General features: G+C 51.6%; 5 protein-coding genes across 5 annotated transcripts; 4 read left to right on the top strand and 1 right to left on the bottom strand.

Moving 5' to 3' along the window:
- Positions 1-210: 210 nt before the first annotated feature.
- BDZ99DRAFT_518825 (uncharacterized protein) lies at positions 211-2,326 on the top strand (the record flags this gene model as incomplete). The annotated part of the gene is made up of 2 exons (XM_033725343.1): positions 211-481; positions 534-2,326. The coding sequence occupies 2 exons, from the start codon at positions 211-213 to the stop codon at positions 2,324-2,326; spliced, it is 2,064 nt and encodes a 687-aa protein (XP_033578528.1).
- An 867-nt stretch (positions 2,327-3,193) lies between these two features.
- BDZ99DRAFT_475105 (uncharacterized protein) lies at positions 3,194-5,743 on the top strand (the record flags this gene model as incomplete). Its single annotated transcript, XM_033721954.1, has 3 exons — positions 3,194-3,440; positions 3,498-3,878; positions 3,936-5,743. The coding sequence occupies 3 exons, from the start codon at positions 3,194-3,196 to the stop codon at positions 5,741-5,743; spliced, it is 2,436 nt and encodes an 811-aa protein (XP_033578527.1).
- A 1,240-nt stretch (positions 5,744-6,983) lies between these two features.
- BDZ99DRAFT_475104 (uncharacterized protein) lies at positions 6,984-9,260 on the top strand (the record flags this gene model as incomplete). The annotated part of the gene is made up of 3 exons (XM_033721953.1): positions 6,984-7,374; positions 7,429-7,545; positions 7,597-9,260. 3 exons carry the CDS (start codon positions 6,984-6,986, stop codon positions 9,258-9,260), a joined length of 2,172 nt encoding a protein of 723 aa, XP_033578526.1.
- A 3,609-nt stretch (positions 9,261-12,869) lies between these two features.
- Positions 12,870-14,992, bottom strand: BDZ99DRAFT_569571 (DUF89 domain-containing protein). Its single transcript, XM_033727897.1, has 6 exons — positions 14,944-14,992; positions 14,825-14,895; positions 14,643-14,773; positions 14,478-14,594; positions 13,561-14,419; positions 12,870-13,505 (listed from the first exon to the last, which is right to left on the bottom strand). The coding sequence occupies exons 1-6, from the start codon at positions 14,963-14,965 to the stop codon at positions 13,272-13,274; spliced, it is 1,434 nt and encodes a 477-aa protein (XP_033578525.1). The 5' UTR covers positions 14,966-14,992; the 3' UTR covers positions 12,870-13,271.
- A 626-nt stretch (positions 14,993-15,618) lies between these two features.
- Positions 15,619-17,815, top strand: BDZ99DRAFT_569570 (uncharacterized protein; the record flags this gene model as incomplete). Its single annotated transcript, XM_033727896.1, has 5 exons — positions 15,619-15,632; positions 15,719-15,938; positions 15,989-16,818; positions 16,891-17,199; positions 17,258-17,815. 5 exons carry the CDS (start codon positions 15,619-15,621, stop codon positions 17,733-17,735), a joined length of 1,851 nt encoding a protein of 616 aa, XP_033578524.1. The 3' UTR covers positions 17,736-17,815.
- Positions 17,816-18,133: the final 318 nt, after the last annotated feature.

Here is an 18,133-nt window from a genome sequence, read left to right as displayed (position 1 = left end):
GCAGCAACACGCCCAGTACCGGAGCTCGCGCTCCCTCCAGAGCTACGTGCCCGTCACGTGGTGAAAAATTTCGGAGCGGGCATCCAGTATAAATTTCCCCCGCCGACCTGACGAGCCAGAGCTTTCATCGTCATCGACACACCCACATCTGGGAACCTTATAGCCCGACCACCATTCCGATCAGCAGCTGTTCTAGGATCCAACTTCTTGATGCGTCCCTTTTCCAACGACTATAACCTCCGCGACGCGATCAATAGTACTTGCCCAACCACCACAGCTTCTGGACCTCGTCTTCGATTCGCAGATATACCAGCACTGTCTTCAGACCCGAACGTCTTGATGCCTCCTTTCTACAGTAGCCAGGTCATCGTCCACCGCGCCATGGTTGATTCACGCGCCCCTTGCCACCCGACCGAGGTTCAGTTGCCATCAGTCACATCCAAGGACCCTACCGAGCGATTGAAAGCAATGCTCGGTGTCGGTAAGTCATTCTCCTTACTAACTTCACCATCTGTAGGACTAACGAAAGCTAGGAGAGTCTTTAGAGTCACGAGTTCGCCGCCAACTCAGAGCGAGCGTCACTCCAACTCCCGAGAAGCTTGAGGATCGACTTCTTCGCCAGCTGCGTGCAAGCGTTCCCTTACCACCCGAGAAGCTTGAAGTCCGACTTGGTCACCAGCTGCGTGCGAGCGCAGCCTCCTCCTCCCCATCCCCCAATCGGCCCCTCTCCCTCTGGAATTTGAATAAAACAGTCTCCGACAGCGGCTTCCATCAGTGGCCCCACTCGAGCTCTACGACCAGACCGTCTTCGATTCAATCTCGACCGGTTTCGCCAGGCCATAGTAGCGATACGGCGTCGAGCGCTTCGAGTCTGGGCTCATGGAGTTCAGTATCCCGTCGCAGCTCACCGGTTATACATCAGGCCAGCTCAATGTCAGCGTCGAAATCTACCCTCGACAGGTCTATTGATCCATCTATCATCGGTATTGGCAATGTTCGCCCTCGTCCTACCATCGAGACCCCTCCATCTTCGATCAGCTCTGATAATCCTCATACTGGCCCCTCATGCAACGAGTGCGACACTTTTCAAGAGGAGTTTGATAAGGCGAAGAAGGAGGCAAGCGCTGCGCTGGTCACCCAAGCCAAGTACGAAAGTCTACAAGATCGCTTTATCGAAGCCTTGAAGGAGACTCGCGGCGCGCTCGTCGCCAAGAGCAAATCTGAGGAAACTTTGCGAGTCAAGGCAATTGAAGAGGAGCAGGAGGACGCACTCCACGCCAGGTTCGTAAAGTTGCCGAAGCCGGGAGCTCCCATCGGGCTACGCGAGCTGAGAGGCCACTACTCTCGGCTAAGGAAGGAGAAAGACGAGCTGAAGAAGGAAAACGACGAGCTTAAGAAGCAGCTTGGTCATTGCGAAAAGGCGCGCGACAAGTTCGCCAAAGATTACGAGCAGTCCGTTCACGAGAAGCACCACATCATCCATCAGGCCAACGCCCAAACTGAGATGTTCAGTGAAAGCTCGGCGGAGGCGCTGAACGTGTTGATGCTTTCCGCATGCGAGACCCGCGTGTACCGCACATTGTTGGCGGATAGGAACGAGCAACTCGAACAAAAGACGGAGGAGGCGGAGCTGTGGAAACAGTTCGTGGATGATTTCCTAGGCTTCCTCGACGTCGCTAAGGAAGAGCTTGGCCCAGACTCCGATTACATGCAGAACACACTGGCGGAGGAAAAGGATAAGCGCGACACAGTCGACTACCTAAAGGAGATTGACGAGAAGGCTGCCGCGCCGGTATCGACGTTCATTCAATTCGGACTCGGATTCCCGTCCACTCCATCGCATGACCCGGGCGACGACCCAGATCCAAACGGTGGTTCCGATGATTTCGATGACCCGTTAGCCCTGCGGAGCGGAATTGGCTATTGTCAGGACGCCGACGACATAAGAGAAGACCTAAAGGAAGCTGAACGCGTGCGGGAACACCTGCGACTTCTGCACAGCAACAAAGAGCGCCTTGCGAGTGAGATACTCTCAGGGGGGCATAAGCCTAACCAACGGCATTCGACAGAAGAGGTTGTCAAGTACCTCGATGAGACCTTGCGCCGAATGGAGCTGGCCGTATCTAAAATCGCCAACCCTGCGTTGTATAAGGACTATGAGCAGATAAATTATAAAAAAGTCTGCGAAACGTCTGAAATGACGGAGGGGGATGGGACAGCCCAGGAGGAGCACCCGGAGGAAGAAGGTGATGTCGAGGAGGCTGAGGACCCCGGAAATAGGGAGGCTGCTGAAGAGGGGGAAGAGAGCGATAGGCAGGAGCTCTAGAGATCAGGTTCTCTGTTGGCAAGGTTTGAACAGGTCTGCAGTCGGTTGAAGCGCTTCTAAAATATTAGATTCATATTCAAAACGTTTCATCTACATTGCTAGCATGAGTGCTCTAGTTTCCGCATACACGACTCGGTATCCTGTCTTCGTGAGTCTTGATTAGTGACGTGATTGTTTGCTCTCTTGCCTTCTGGGTGGTGATATTTGTGGCGTCTTGATCTATTGGAAGTAGGTGGCATGGCATATCAGATAGCGCAGCTCTGAGATCAAGCATATTTGCCAGTACCATTGGCGGCATATAACAGTGTTTGAAGACCTCCAGCTATGCTACAGAGCTAGAAAAACTATATCACCGAGTACTACGATAGTAGGATTTGGGATACCATCAGAAGATGCCTCAATATATTCCGTTTGTTAGAGATCGTAGTTCTAGTTCTCATTTTATGGACGCAACAACTGCTTATGTCCTCCGACATCTTCCAGTCATGGTTTCCGCTCTATCCCATATAACCCATAAGTTCCCAATATTACCACCATACTGGTGACAGCGTGTGTAATCACATCGAGACTCGCTTAGTTGAAGGTATGAGTATCGTTAATGTGGATACACAATGCATCAGCTACCTAGGTATAGCCCGCGCGGCGTGTGGCTGCAGGCGGACTAGGAAAGAGCAGATATACCACACGTGACGCCACGTGAAGGGTATCAACACAGGTGAATTACTGAATCTAGCCCGGCAGAGGGGATAAAAATCTCGCGCCCAGTGCAGAACCTCGGAAATTCATCACACCCAGACAACACACCCAGCACCACCCCCACCGCCTCTGTTGTCCTAATCCACCGGCAAGATCATCTTCGTTCTTGAGATGCCCTCTGGCTCTTCTTCAACCATTCCACCTGGGTTTCCCCACGACGTCTCCATGTCAGAGCGTCATAACATGCGCCCTCCACGACCAAAGCAGGCGAAGGTTTTGGGCCGAGAATTACCTACTTACCATCAATCCCATACGGACGTGCCAATGAACAGTACATCGCAAAGCGCGGAAGAGTCAGCGCAGACGGAGAGTTTAGCCAACTCTTCTGATACAGCTGTTTCCCCCGCTAGAGCTGATGGTCAGTCCGCCACCCAGCGACAACATCTTGGTTGTTGCATTGGCTTACAGACTACAGCCCATCGCTCTCAGCCCAATCCAGCCATTAGCATGTCAGACATTTTGCCTCCCGCCGTATTCCAAGGTCTTGGTTTCACGGTGGAGAAATACGTCAAGGATGCAGTCTCAAAGCGTAAGGACCCTTCCGCTACTCAATTTCAAATGAATCTAACATCAAACACAGGTGTTGACGAATATTTCTCCGCCGTTAGCGCTCAAAATGGTGTCTTCACTGGTACAACCACGCCGGAGTCCACACCGCATGCCAGCTCTGGCTCGAGTTCACCAAAATCTACGCCATCCTCGGCAACTACACCTCCTTCGTACGGCCATTTACCGGAGGGGGAACAGTGCATAGATGTCTTGGATTTGGAGACCTCTCGGTCTGATGTACGACAAGGTAAGCAACACGACCTACATCAGCTCAATCCAGTCTCTCTAATCTATGGTTGTATAGGTAGCTCAAGCTCAAGCCCTCCAGCAATCAAAACCGCCCACTATATCTACTCCGTTGACTGGCTTCAGCCTAAATCTGAGGACGAACTCCGACTGATGGGCCTTGTTGGTGCTACACCGCCACACTCCCAGCAGTCTGGTTCCAACTCCTCAGCCCCTATCTATGACCCTCCTAAAGTCATCGAAAAGGAACCAGAAGCACAACCGCCCCTAGTTTGCTCACGATGCCCAGTACTAGAGGCCGAGCGAGACAAACAGCGCAAGAAGGCGCATAAGTTCTTCAAACACGCCGAACGACATTTGAAGAATTCAATCGAGCTTGAGGACCAGGTTGCCAACCTCAAACATAACCTTGAGGAGGGCTATTACTCGGAAAAAGACGGCAAAATGTCCGTGGGCGAGTTAACGTTCGCGGAGAAGAAAGAAGGCATCGTCAAAGTGGTGACGAAATACCGTGAACAACTGTTCCAGAGGGGCGCGGAGGTACGCGACCTTCGCCTGCAACTTTTCGAACAGAACGAACAACTTTCGAAAATGAGCCAGGAGAAGGGCAAACAAGAAGAGATGATCGCGGAGCTGTGGGAGCAGCTTCGCCAGAGGGATATTGGTGGATCGTCCAAAACTGGCCTGATCTTCAACGCGGCACCACGACCCGCCGATGGAGGCAGTCTCATCTTCGGTAATCTGCCGATTGTGGCTGAATATATTGGCATGGCTATGGGTTCGGACACCGATTCGGAGGACGAAATGACCGGTTATGAAAATGACACTACCAGCCTCACATCGGAAGAAGGCAAGGTAGCAGATGCTGAACCAGAAGAAGAAATTGCAGAGGATGTTGGAAAAACTATCAAGGAAACGCCAGAGAACTCAGACTTGTCTGTCTCTGTCACTTTTCCCGATGTCATTCAGCCCAACATCACTCAGCACGAGACTCCGGCTCCCGTGCCTCAGGACACCGATTCCCAGTCCGAGAAGCACGAGGCTCCCGCCGACCTCATAACGAGTAGAAGCATCGTTCATGCCAATACTGGCAATTGCTCCATGAGCCGCAACAATCTCGCTTCTACTTATTCTACATCCTACGCTTCAAGCCCCTCGGTCTCGCCGCACTCCGATTACAAGACGCTTAGGTCCAATCAGGCCTTGGCTTCAGCTCCAGTCCTTACAACCATCGTCGAGGAGCCAGAGTGCCCATACAGCCCCTCGATCCATAACTCCACCCCAGTTGTCCCCTTCTTTACGAAGAATGATCATCAACCACAGGCTGCGCTTGCCGACCTCAACGCAGACTCAGTGGCAGAAGAGGACTTTTCTATGGCTTCCGAAATCGTCCGCACCACTATCGGAAACAACATTCGCCCGGAGGACACTATTTTTGACCCTTTCCGCGCCTCTTATGCAACTGAGATTAAGGCTGAGCGCCCTGTGGCTGCTGACCTGATTGCGGATCCTGTCCCAGATGAGGGCTACGCCATGAGCTTCAACACCACCCGCCACACCGCGACCTATAATACCTTCTCGTTCGACCCTTTTAAGACTACCATTAGAACGATGCGCCCTGCCTCCATCGCTAACGAACGCCTACGACCCTTCCATACCGAGCGTGCTGGCCACCTCGGCACTGCATGCGCAGCACCTATTGACGGTGGACAACCTTCCACCACTGGAAGCGGACGAACTGGTGGGGTGAGGTTCGCGGGACCAGCCAGCTCATTTCTCCAGCAGGCTCCATTGGCTCTATCGACTGCATGGGGCGCCCTGCCTCCTACAGGTTCGTACCTGCCGTCGAAGTCTCGATTTTTTTGAGTTAGGGAAATGCTTGATATTCCTACGGAGTGATTGAAGGTGATAGGCTTATGAATTTGAGCTTCTTTTGCTGTTTGGAGGCACGAGCTACTTCTCTTTCTTTTCTTGTTCTTCTTATCCGTCTCCCATTATATCGGTCAAGAGGGAGCTTTGGTTGGGCGGGATTGTTTATAGATACAATAGAGGTTTGGACTAGAGGTTTAGCAGCTGTACTTACTGCTCGATAATACCCTAGATGTTGCGGGCGGGCAACTAGATAATCGAATCAATCATGTTAGATATAATTCTGAGCTCCTTCGTACATAACGTATCAATAATTGAGCGTGACTAACATGATTTCTCGGGAGGGTAGGTAGGGTCTGAGGAGCCCATAAATATGGACTTATATACCCAGGCAGCACGAGGGGCTCTTAAACGTAGGTATGGTGATTCTATGTTGATTAGAATACCTGGAAAGAGTGTTCATAGGCATGCCTAAGCTCATACTCTCAATCCCAAAAACGATGTCACAAATAACCCAGCTGCTTGATTGTCAAGCTCGCTCTGATACCTTTGCTCATGGAATGCATGGAGCAACAAGCAAATCAGACCTTCGTTATCCTCTATTTCCATTCTCTCCTACGCAATGTCTTGAATACCTCGCTCATCCTTATTCCGTCCTTCTGCCTTCGTTCCTTATATACAGCCAGCAGAGAGGCGGCTCGCCCATCAACATAGCAGTCTCTACAACCTGTCTTTTCCTAGGTTCGTTGACTCTATGCACAGTCACACATAGCCGTTGGCATGCTCTACCGCGCCTAGAGCCGCGAAAGTGATGAAATTGAGCTCGACGTCACGTAACAACTGCAGGCATTGTGCGCAATGCATTGTATATTGATGATCTTCGACACAGTGCATGTAACCGGGAGAGGGAAATGTAGCTGCAGTAAGACTTCCATTATTCAATCAGGTGGTGCCTGACACTCACTGGATTACACGAAGTGGACATCCCCCCTTACTCCAACTAATGCACTTTGATGGATATGCTTATAGTATTAGCTTTGGTAATATATGCTATCACGAAGGTATGGGTGCAAATATCCTAACTTATGGCCTGGATGGTACAACCTTGAATATTTGCTAGATGTAGGAGTATAGATTCAAGCGATGTAGTATCTGAAAAGGTCTAGAGAAGATGCCTGCAAAGGCAACATATTGCGCTAGTCAATCGATTTTACAATATCGCTAAACAATTCTTACAATGACTCTGCAAAACTCTTGTAGTGCCCGACTAACGGTTACAATATACCAGAACAATGTCGCTTGCACCCTAGATAGAGAGGCGACAGTGCATCACGTGAAACACGTGACAATCACCAAAACAGATGAATTCACCCGGGCTGACAGGTACTTTATCTCGCTCGCCTGCAAAAGTACCTCAAGTCTTCATCACACCTGCAACACCGCGCTAGTCCCACAACCGCATCCACCACCCACTGTTCGTGTATCCTGCATCCACCAACCTCAACGCATCTTCCTTATAGCATCACCGATCGCTGTACTACCAACCCTAGGAACAGCTCACGTCGGAATGTCGAGCTCCCATGCTGCTGATGGCCGCGCGGCTTTCCAGAACGTCGCAGATGTGCTCGGTAAGTCAACTCATCGACGACACATCGATTGTCGCATTGGCTTACAGCTCGTAGGAGATCTACTGCCCCAGCCTCGTCCGACGACAACTGGCGATAGCGGTGTTTCTGCCACGAACTTTCAAGGCACTCGGCGGATGTTCAAAGAGTGCTTGGCTGAAGAGGCTAGGAAGTGTACGTCGGCTCCTAACTACATACATAGCGTGTTGGCTAATTGTCATCCAGATTTAGAGCTGGTCTTGCGCGAAGAGAACCGTGCGGCCTCTGTCCAGTCCTCCAATCGATCTTCTCTGGTTACGACACAGTCCAATGCCTCGTCAGTTCAGTGCGTTGCCTCGTCAGCCTCGTCTGTATCTCTATACCCCGAACCCAACTACGAGCCCGTCTCCATCCCTCCGGCGTACTCTCCCGTTCGTCCATACAAACCTTTCAAATACCGACTGCATCGACCCCACGATCCTGGCGCCGGCTCTGGGCATTCACCACCAGGTAAGCAAGACACCCAACATCAGCTTGCCCAAGCCTTTCCAACACGTACAATCATAGGACCGCATTCGTCTTTTGTCAACCTGGTGCCCTCTGGAATCGTCCCAAATTGGTACGTCTTCGAGCTAGAAGGAGCAGTTGAGCTCCTTCGTGAGCAACTTGAGGCACTCAAGAAGACGTCGACCGAGCAGGAGGAGAACGCGGTCATCATGACCACGCATATTGGCCATATGCAGCAAGAGCTCCGCGAGAAGAATGGCGAGCTTGCTATCCTTCGAGGGCAGGCCCAGAAGTTCCCGCAGCAACTGTCAGATATGCAAGATCAACTCACCATGAGCGCGGGATATTTGAATGCTACGCGCATTGAGCTTGACGACGCTAAAGACGAGATCTGTGGTCTCGAAGAGGAATTGGTGGAGCTCCAGAAACAAAAAGATGAGGAGAATCACAAGAAGGATCAAGAGATCGCCCGCCTTCGGAAATCTAACCGGATGTTCATGGCGCTTTATAAGTCAGAGAAGGACCGTGCAGACATGGCGACCGAGCAAGCAGAGAACCCTACTATCAGCACGAGCTGTATGTTGGTTATGCAGCAAAAGGTTGAGGAGAAAGATTTCCAAATTGCTCAACTTCAAGAACAACTCTGTGCCCTTCAATTTGAGAATGGCAGCCTCATTGCATCCAAGGATGCAGAAGTCAAGTGTCTGCACGGAGTGCACTGGGGCTATGTCCAAGACGAGCTCCGAGAGTGCAAACCAGTCATTCCGAAACCCAAGGTCGTTCAGTTTTTAAATCAGGAGAACTACGAAAACCTTCCCGTTGGCTACATAGTGGAAAATAGTCTCCCGGTCGTCAAGTACGGCCGCGCGCAAGTCTTGACGGAAGAGAATGCGCCTTATACTGGCCCCATTCGCCCAGCGACTCCACTAACCCAGGAAAAACTCCATGGAAACGAGGAACAGAATGCTCTGCTCAAACAGTTCTGGAAGTGGCGCAACCCAGTCGCTGAAGGTCTGGACTTTCCAGATGTTATCGCGGAACACTTTGAGACATTGAGGCAGGGGAATCTTAAGCAGGAGCGCGAATACGAGACCCAGCGTCAGCGAATTGCCGCTGAGAATGATCGCATCTATTCGATGTCTCTTCCATCGACCCCTGTACACTCCCCCTGTTCATCCCCAGTCCTCAGCCGGCGGGAAGACACCTATTACCCAGATTACTCCGAGCTGCCCGTCTTTCCAGAACTACAACCTCGCACCGAGCGCGTGTGGTCTGTAGAAGAGCTGGAGAACGCGTACAAGCTCCGTACAAACACTACCACTGAGGTGCCATTTTCAGGACCAGCTCCAATCACACCTAATACAACCCGCCTTCGCCGAAGCCAGCTTGCGGGACAGCCGTAGGCGACGTGGAAATGCCAGCATCCGCGTATCTCCCGAGGGAAGCCCCTACCTGGTCAACCGGATTCCAGATGGCTTCTGTGGCAACGCACTGACCACTGTACCGATGACTGCCCCAACTGCTCTTATTTTTGCCCCGATTGCGTCTGCAGCTATAGCACTTGGCCCTTGGGGCATGGTACCACGTAAGGAGGACTATGTGGTGCCAATGTACATTGGCGAGCGAACGCGCGGTTAGACATCCAAACATACGAGTATGGTTTCAGGGGCGTGGTATGATGATTAGGCTTTATCTTGCCAGTCCGCAGAAAGGCCATTGTTGCACGTTTCTCTTCTTATCGTGCGACTTTTGCTACCACGAAACTAGTTGGGATAGGAGCGGTACGGACAGATATACCTTTCTTTTTGTTTCATGTTACTTTTCAACTTCCATAGAATGGCCGCGAGGGAATCATTGCGGTCCTTTTGCATATTGCACAGAAGTAGGGTTTATGTTTCGGCCTTTGTAGTCGAGTAGAGATACCCCAGGCATTGCGGGAGAGCGACTAGCATATAGACTAAAATAAATCAATGCGTACATATTCGACATGCCTTCCCAATTGTGATCTACTCATAAGGAAGGGGGGAAATTGGGCATGAGAAACGTGGTTTTTAGAATGTGAGATACCGCGTTAATTCACGTTTAGAAAATACATAGTAATTGTTTGAACACAATGACGTAAAATACCCGCGCAGGCACAAAGCAACTGCGGCCCCGATCACGTGAAACACGTGACATTCACGAAGATCAGTGAAACCCCGAATTAGGAAGAGCATAAAAACCCGCCCGATTGCGGCAGGCCCTCGACCTTCCATCTACCTCACACAACAACCTGGACACCCCACACCCACCCCCCCACCGCTGTTTAGGCATTTCACAACAGCCTTCCACTGTCTTCCGACATTGCGCATTATTGCAATCTGTTTCACTGCTCAATTCTTGGAACAATTGCTATAACGATGTGGACCGCCAACCGTTCGTCTCCTCGATACTATCGTCCGTATCCTCGTGTCAATCGTCCGTCTACTCACGACGCCCTCGCATATCTGACCTCGGTCGGTGTATTTGGTAAGTCCCTCTACTTCGCCAGCAACGACTCCAGCCCTCGCCCTTACTTACACATCATAGGCCCTCCCCAGTCGTCTAATACTCGTCCGATCATGAGCGGCACCACTGCGGTCTCCGCCAATGCGGTCGTCGAACCAACTGGCGATATATGCATCAAGATTCAGCTGGCGCTCCCAGGCATGCTCATCTCCCCTGGGCAGAGCTCGACCGACTCGTCCCAGGACACGGCGCAATACAAAGTGTGGACACCTCCCAATCATCGCCCTCCATCATCAGCCTCTACCGTATCGGCCGAGCCCTCCCACACCGAGGTGCCTCCAACCCGCGACCGATTGCATCGACCACTCGATCGTGGAACAGGCCACAAGCTGCATTCACTTCAAGGTAAACAAGAACAACAACACCATACTTCTTCAGCATCTCTAACTCCTGGATTTATAGGAAGCCATCTCAATGCCACTCATACTCCTCCTTCCGCAGTTGCTATGCTGCTACCCCGTCCTCTCGCCTACAATGCGGCCTACGCGTTCGAGCTCGAAGGCGAAGTCCAGCTTCTCCGCGAGCAGTTCGAGGCCTCTAGGCAGAACATCCGAGAGAAGGAAGATGACGCGGCTGCTCAAGTCGAGCGCGTCAACATGATGCAAGAAGAGGTGGACCGCAAAGACGCTGAGATTACTGCCCTCCAAGTCCTACTCGAAGGGCTCCAACAAAAGGCGACAGATTTGAGGGAGGAGGCCGCTATGAATGCGGGACGCGCGAATGCCATGGCCGAAAAGCTCGATGATACCAAGGACGAGGTGCTCTGCCATGAAAAGGACGCGGACTCACTCAAGAGCACTATATTGAAGCTTGAACAATCTGCTCGGGACAAGGATACGTACCACGGATTCCAGGACAAGGCCTGGATGCAGGCCTATTGCGACCTCTTGGAGAAGAGCGAAGAGCAGGAGCAGGCCTATGACGACCTCAAGGAGGAGAAGGATGAACAGCTACGCGCAAAGGAGGCCGAAAATAAGCAGCTTCGCCGCTCCAATCGTATGCTGCAGAACCTTCTCAAGATGAAGAATGAAGGCTCTCCTATGGTTGACGAGTCGGTTCCTACCAACGATGAGACGACTGTTTGTAGCGAGACTCCTTCTACTCCACCACAAGCCGGTGTCAAGTCCCCTTGCTCTACGCTGAATCTCAGCCCTCTGAGCCACGACTCCGACTCCGACGATGAGGATGCCGGTGACGGCCACAACAAGACCCCAGACCCTCGCATTGCGGCCATGTTTCGATCTTCAGTCCAGCTCGAGGAGATCCAGCCTGTTCCTCAAATGGCCAAAACCGAAGCTGAGGACACCGAGCCTCTTCCAGTCAAGGAAGCTGACCCCATCCTCAAGACCCACGGACTCGAAGGCATCGATGATCCGTTCCTTGATGCCGAACCCACCGTCGGTGGAACAGCTACTCGAGGCCCCTCCCAACCATACCAACTAGCCGTTCCACCACCGCATGGTGGCCCCATTTGCCGCCCTCGCGTCCCCCATTGGGATCAGGGTATCTCCCCTCCCACCACGCCATGCCCCATCCGCGCAGAGCCGTCCACTAAGCGCGCCCCACGCTTCGTGCGCCCATCTCGCCTCAACCGGCCCACTGTCCTGTCGGCCCCACAGTCCCCCCCACATGCCCTCATTCCAGGCATGCCAGTGCGCCCCCGAACCACCCAGTCCAACCGCAACCACAACATGATCCGAGACAAGCAGGCCCCGGGCTACGGCATCAACCACCCCATCGTCTCGCCGGTTCCGCACCCGACCATTGGCCCCTACAATCCGCCATATCCTAACCCTTTCGTCACCGCCCCCACGACCCCTCCCAACGTATTCTGCAAGGCTTACGAGCAGGACGTCTACGTGCAGCAGATGCTAGAGAAGCGGTATGTCCCAGTTCAGGCTGAGGAGGGACCTTATGGGGTCATGCCCCAGCTTCAGGAGCAGGTTGTGCCGATGGCGGCAGGGCCCTGGGCTACTTATATCCCGCCGCCGCCGAGCTACCAGGTGCCGATGTTCGTTGGTAACCCGAGACGTCGTTGAAGTATGACTGGTAGAAGTAGGGTGGGAGACGATGTGGTGTGGTCTATGATTGCGAGAACTTCTTTCCTTTTGTTTCATACGGTATAACGAGCCTGAGGCTTTGGTAGATATGATGCTTTTCCTTTTGTTTTCTTTACTCCTACAGATTGCTTGAGGCGGAGGTATTTACGGGTATGATTATTTCTTTTCTTCCTGTCTTTTCTCTTTTTGTTTCTTAATAGACTGCTTAGGAGCGAGCGGAATCCTGGCGTTGCGGGTTCCTAAAAGAGTTAGGGAAAGGGTTTGTGTCTCTTCTTGTGAGACGCAATATCTTAGTATCGCGGGGGTGCGATCGGTTCATACATGGGTTTGTGTGTCTTTATCTAGCATGCAATACCCCGAGTGTCGTGGGCGAACGACCATTCGTAGAGTGAAATGAAAACAGTACGATATAAATCTCTCCATAACCGTGATATATCTGAAGTGCGTTGGAAATTGGACGCGAGTGATGTGACATTTGAAGGATACGGTAAAACTCTGAAGCTACTCTTGAATATGGAAGGTAGAGATCTAAGGAATATCAAAGAGAGTAGTCTTGAGATTGAGGGCGAAAGGCACGGAAATTGCGCGTGCTGAAAAGCTCTTGAGGGACCTTTCAGTATATCTCACTCATGTCTTTGCGAGACTCGAATTCAAAGACAGAGACTTTGACGTGCAGATTTGAAGACAGAATTAGGACCATGAAATTATGAACCTACGATGCAGCTCTCTATATCTATCTATTTTCTACACCTCTGCCAACGCCAGGGATGCCCCTGGTGTTTACTTACCGTCTTCAACTTACATGCGCTAAGCTTTTCCATCGCAAAGCTGCACGACTGCCCACTTACCGCTCCACGCCCACTTGCGCGCTCCGCTGTCGCCGCCGCCGCCTTCCATTTTCCGTAGCCGCTCGTCTTCGCCCTCGGGTAGCCCGACTACGACATCGGCCTTACAAGTGCGCAGTGCGAGAGTGCGCAGTCCAGATCCAGGGCCTAGAGGACCGATGGCGGTAGAAAATGGAGTTGTGGGATCCCAAGCGGCCTAGTAAGTTAATCAGTACGAGCGCTCGCGTTTTAGTGAGACGTAAGACGCTTACATCGCCAGTGAGTTTTCTGTAGTTCAGATCGCCCTTAAAAATGACGAGTTCGCTCTCTTTCAAGTCCTCAAACAAGCTTGGCTCGGAATTGGGAAGTCGCCAGAAACTGCCGCCCTCGGTCCAGAAGCGATTTGGGCGGATAAGGAGACGGCCTTCGCCCACGAGGCTAGTCCAGTTCTGGAACAGGAATTTGATGTCCTCCTGATCCTTGGCGGGTAATGGCCTGTATGTGTTGCGGTACGCATCATCGTCATCGGCGGTAGGTGCGTACAGGCGCTGGGGATCGTGCACTGCTTGGATGATGTCCTGGAAATCCTTCGGCAGGACATCCGATACAAACCAGGGAATCGATTTTGGATGCAGAATAACAGTGGTCGCAAGTCCAGAAGAGAGGAGGTAACCGGCTAGGATAAGGTCGACGTAGAGCTCGAAGCCGGCATTATCCAGGATGATATCAACGCGTCGATCGGCGCTCTTCCCGCTTTTCTGCGCGTTTCGAAGGATAGCGAATGCTGCATCCAAATCGTTGGCAATAATGTTTGCCTGCGCAGCCTGTCGCGCAGATGACCCTTGAAGTTTCTGGATATCTTCGTAGGAGAGATTGGTCAGGAGGGACAGATCCGTCGCATTGCCCCATAGACAGATCTCGCACATCTCCATAAACAGTACCTTCTCCGCCGCTTCCATTTCTTCACCCGCTAAATTGCTTCCTTGTCCCAGCTTCGCGACAATCTCTTTGTAATGCGTTGCAAGCTCAACGACGGCAGGACGAGAGGATTTGAAGGTGGAGAGTTTCTGGCGCGCGAAGATGTCGTAGGACTTCCATTTCTTAGAGAGAACAAAGAGGGCATTCATACGCCTGTCTTGTGCTATTTAGCTATTTGTAATGGTGCTAACAGAGCACGGGAGAGACATGCCTGTAAAGATAGCATTCAGAGAAAAGCCATGGGACGTTGAACCAAGTGGGATTGCCGAGAGCGGCGAGTTCTTTGTTGTAGCCCTCGATATCTGAGAACCCATCATCAGGGAGCGGTCTATATCCCAATTAGAGTATTCCAAAAAGGTATAGAGTCGCGACGTACGTCAAAAGACGGTCATGCTGCAGCTCATGCTTGAGCTTCGCCAGCGCATTTATCAGCCCTTTGCCTTCCGTCACGGTGTCGGGGTCCGTGGCAGCAGTGGTAGCGCGATATACATCGTCAATGGCTTGCGTCTGCTGGATATAAGCGCTCTAATCTGGTGTGAGACATTTGAGGCGGCTCACGATTATAACAGGCCATCGGTCGCGGGCGGAGAAGTAGGCGAAGGAGGTCGTGTCGGAGGTGTGGTATGGCGCTGGAAGCTGGTTAAGCCCAAGTCCTATCTAGATCGATTGTTACATACGCGTCTTTGTATCGTACTCCATGTTGATGGTGTCCTGTCTCGTTGTGTTGCAAAGGGAAGAGGTGAGGTTGAAATTGACGTCGCCGCCAAAGAAAAGCGCCCCACCATGCCCCGCCGATGGCCTTAGCCCCTCCGATGGCCTTAGCCCCTGACTTGCTGGAATAGGGCTGTTTCAACTTTTTCTCAACCTCCTTCCTACTCCCTAAAACCTAAATTATCATCGAGGGGTCAGCCCATCAAGTCATATACATTACCACTCTTTCTGCACCAAGAAGACCGTCGTGACAAACTGTTAGTATGCATTTCAAAGCCTTAGAATATGGCCTAGAGCCAGCCGGCGGCCTATTCTGTCTATTCAAAACTGTTTCATAGTCAAAACCATCTATCCCTTGAAGATAATTAGTCAAGGGGTGATTCGTGATATAGATTCACGCGTGAAGAAGGGCATCTACGACCTCAAGTCGGAGTCGATCGCGTCCCCAAGGGCGAAATGATGTCGCCGCCGAGGCCGCACCCACTTTCACTTCTCCGTTTCGTGACATGTTCAAGGCCGCCCTAGATATAAAAGACTTTCTTCCCGACATCCAGCACCTTTATCTCCTTTACCACACAACCACCACCCAACCCTCCACCATTCAAGCCTCTGAGCAAGTCCCTTTGACAGCTTCACCAGTCATGGCCGATGAGCCGTAAGTAAACCTCCGCCCTTAATTCCTATTATACAAACACTTCGATGCACTGTCCTGCGCTATCAAGTCGTTAACTTGGTATCCAGCTTTCCGTATCTCTATCGGACCATCTTCACCCTGTTGGTCGGTCCTGACAAACAGCGATATCCTGTCCACAAGGAGTTGCTTGCAAGCAAGTCATCTGCAGTTGCGAAGCTTATTGATTCGCCCCAACTTTATTCCCAGATCAAAAAGTCGCTGCTAGAGTCGCTCAATGAATTGGAGAGGCTGCCCAAGGCTGCACCAAGCTCGTCTACACTCAATTGCGTGGGTCATACAGTATCGTCTATTATCCTACACTAGCTAATTCAACTCAGATCGTTCGCTGCATCATGAAGGAAGCAATCTGGTTGGATGGCCGTAGCGCACCTTACGGACTCAGTGGAACTGCCGCCGATCTTCGTCCACTGAGAAAGGAAGTAGTGGAGGCTCTCCATGACCACGACTGGAATTGGCGACCGGATACAGAGGGATCGAATATTGACGAGTCGGAGGACGATTCGAATACGGACGGATACAGCATACGACAGGGGAACTTCATATTCTACGACTTGAGAGAACACAGAGAGCTTGACGTCCTCGACAATGCTGTTGCCATTCTCATCAAGGGAGCTAAGAAGCAACTTGGTCAACACTGCCTCCACCCACGGGAAACCGAAGATGTTGAGAAGAATCGCCTTAAACTTCCAGATGAGCGACCCCGAGTCGTGGAAATGCTTGTCCACGCGCTCTATACTAGTCGTCTCCAAACAATGGATGCGCGAAGCGTGTTCCACGACACTGCGCCATATGACCGCCTCCAAGTATTTTGCCTTGCTTTCGAGTTGGGTATCACATCTATACAACAGCTCATCGTGGAATCCTTCTTGAAGAAGCGGACTGGGCCCACACCACTTCGCTATATTCTCTTTGCGCTCGCTGCTGCAGAGAATGGTAGTCCGGCGAAGAAGCTGCTTGGCTGGCTCCTGCGCGACCTGTCGGCTGAGCTGCTTAGTGTCTGCCCGGATGGCCAAAACCTCTCCCTAAATGCCGTCGGCAGTGCAGGCATCGATGAATGCAATGACGACGAAGTTCTCAACCTGGTTTGTGATGACTGTTGGGCCTACATGACTAGCATATCTGACGTTCTAAAGCACGTCGCCGAAACGTAAGATACTCCTTTACCGCAAATTCCTTACCGTAAATTTTGTTATCTGAACGCTAACATCGAGGGTTCTAGTGACCACGAGAACGTGTCCAAGCGTACCACGAAGAGCAAGCCATTCCTTCTACAGAAGCACAAACCTATGTTTGAGGAATTCAAAGCAAAGCTTGAGGCTCAACAGCGTCGCAAATGTATCCACAGCGAGCTATTCCGTCGCCCTGTGTCTTCCACTCACAAGGAGACTATTGCGCGAGGCGAAGAATCATCGATCTGGGACTCAGCTCTCGACGTTTCGGCCTCCACACCCCGAAAAGTCTTCCGCTGCGATGAGTGCTGTGAGCAGCTTGGCAGCAAGTCTGAAATGAAGAACCATACGGATTTCTCGTAAGACTAACTTCCATCCTCGAACATCAAACTTGCGTACTAATACCAGCTGTCCTAGCTGCCACGAGAAATTCTCCGAATTGAACCCGGACGAGATCAGAAAGCTCACAAACGCAGAGAAGAAAGCCGTTTGCCAGTTCAAACCTTCAACACCCGAAGACCTCGTCGCCAACGATGACGAAGTAAACGATGATCTCTATGAGCACCCCAGAAACGTTATGACGGAAAACGCCGGCACTAACCTCATGGAGAATCGGCGACTCACCCGCGCGCAACACAAGCTCAAGCGCCCGACCAAGGCCCCAACACCAGGAGTCGTCGTCGCTAACGATGAAGACGATGGCTACAAGCTCTACGAAAATAGTGCGACGGCGAACCCCAGACGGGAAAGAAGCGAAAGGCCGCTGTCCCTGACGGCGATCACTCGAAGAATCAGCCAGTCAAGAAACCGAGAACGCGTGCCGCTGCTGCACTTGAGCGGAGGGGTAATAGTCCTGGGCAGAGTGGGGAACAATCAACTTAAGTTGATAGATTGATTGATTTGATTTGGTTCAACCAAATCAATCAATCAATCCGAAGAGGTGGATTTTATCAATCAAATCAACTTCAAGGCATCAAATTGATTGATTTGATTGGTTTGATTGATTCCTATTTGCGGAGCGTAGATAGAGTATCCTATAGAGAGCCCACCTAGCAGAAGTGCTTACTAAGCAGTCTCCTAACCCTGATTTTCATCCTAACTCACATCAACGCGTCCAACACCATACCACCTCTGTACAATATCGCACCCAGCAATGAATCAGAACCTTCAGAACGTACAGCAGGAAGTTATCGCACGCGCAAATCGAAAGAAACCTCCCCGTAAGGTTAATTCTATGCGCGCCGAAGTCAACACGAATGAACACGTCGAAACACCTGCCACGAACGACGACGA

This window comes from Mytilinidion resinicola (assembly GCF_010093595.1).
Source record: "Mytilinidion resinicola strain CBS 304.34 unplaced genomic scaffold BDZ99scaffold_7, whole genome shotgun sequence".
Classification (NCBI taxonomy): domain Eukaryota; kingdom Fungi; phylum Ascomycota; class Dothideomycetes; order Mytilinidiales; family Mytilinidiaceae; genus Mytilinidion; species Mytilinidion resinicola.
Note: the sequence above shows the minus strand (reverse complement) of the source record. Positions and strands in the feature narration are given on the sequence as shown.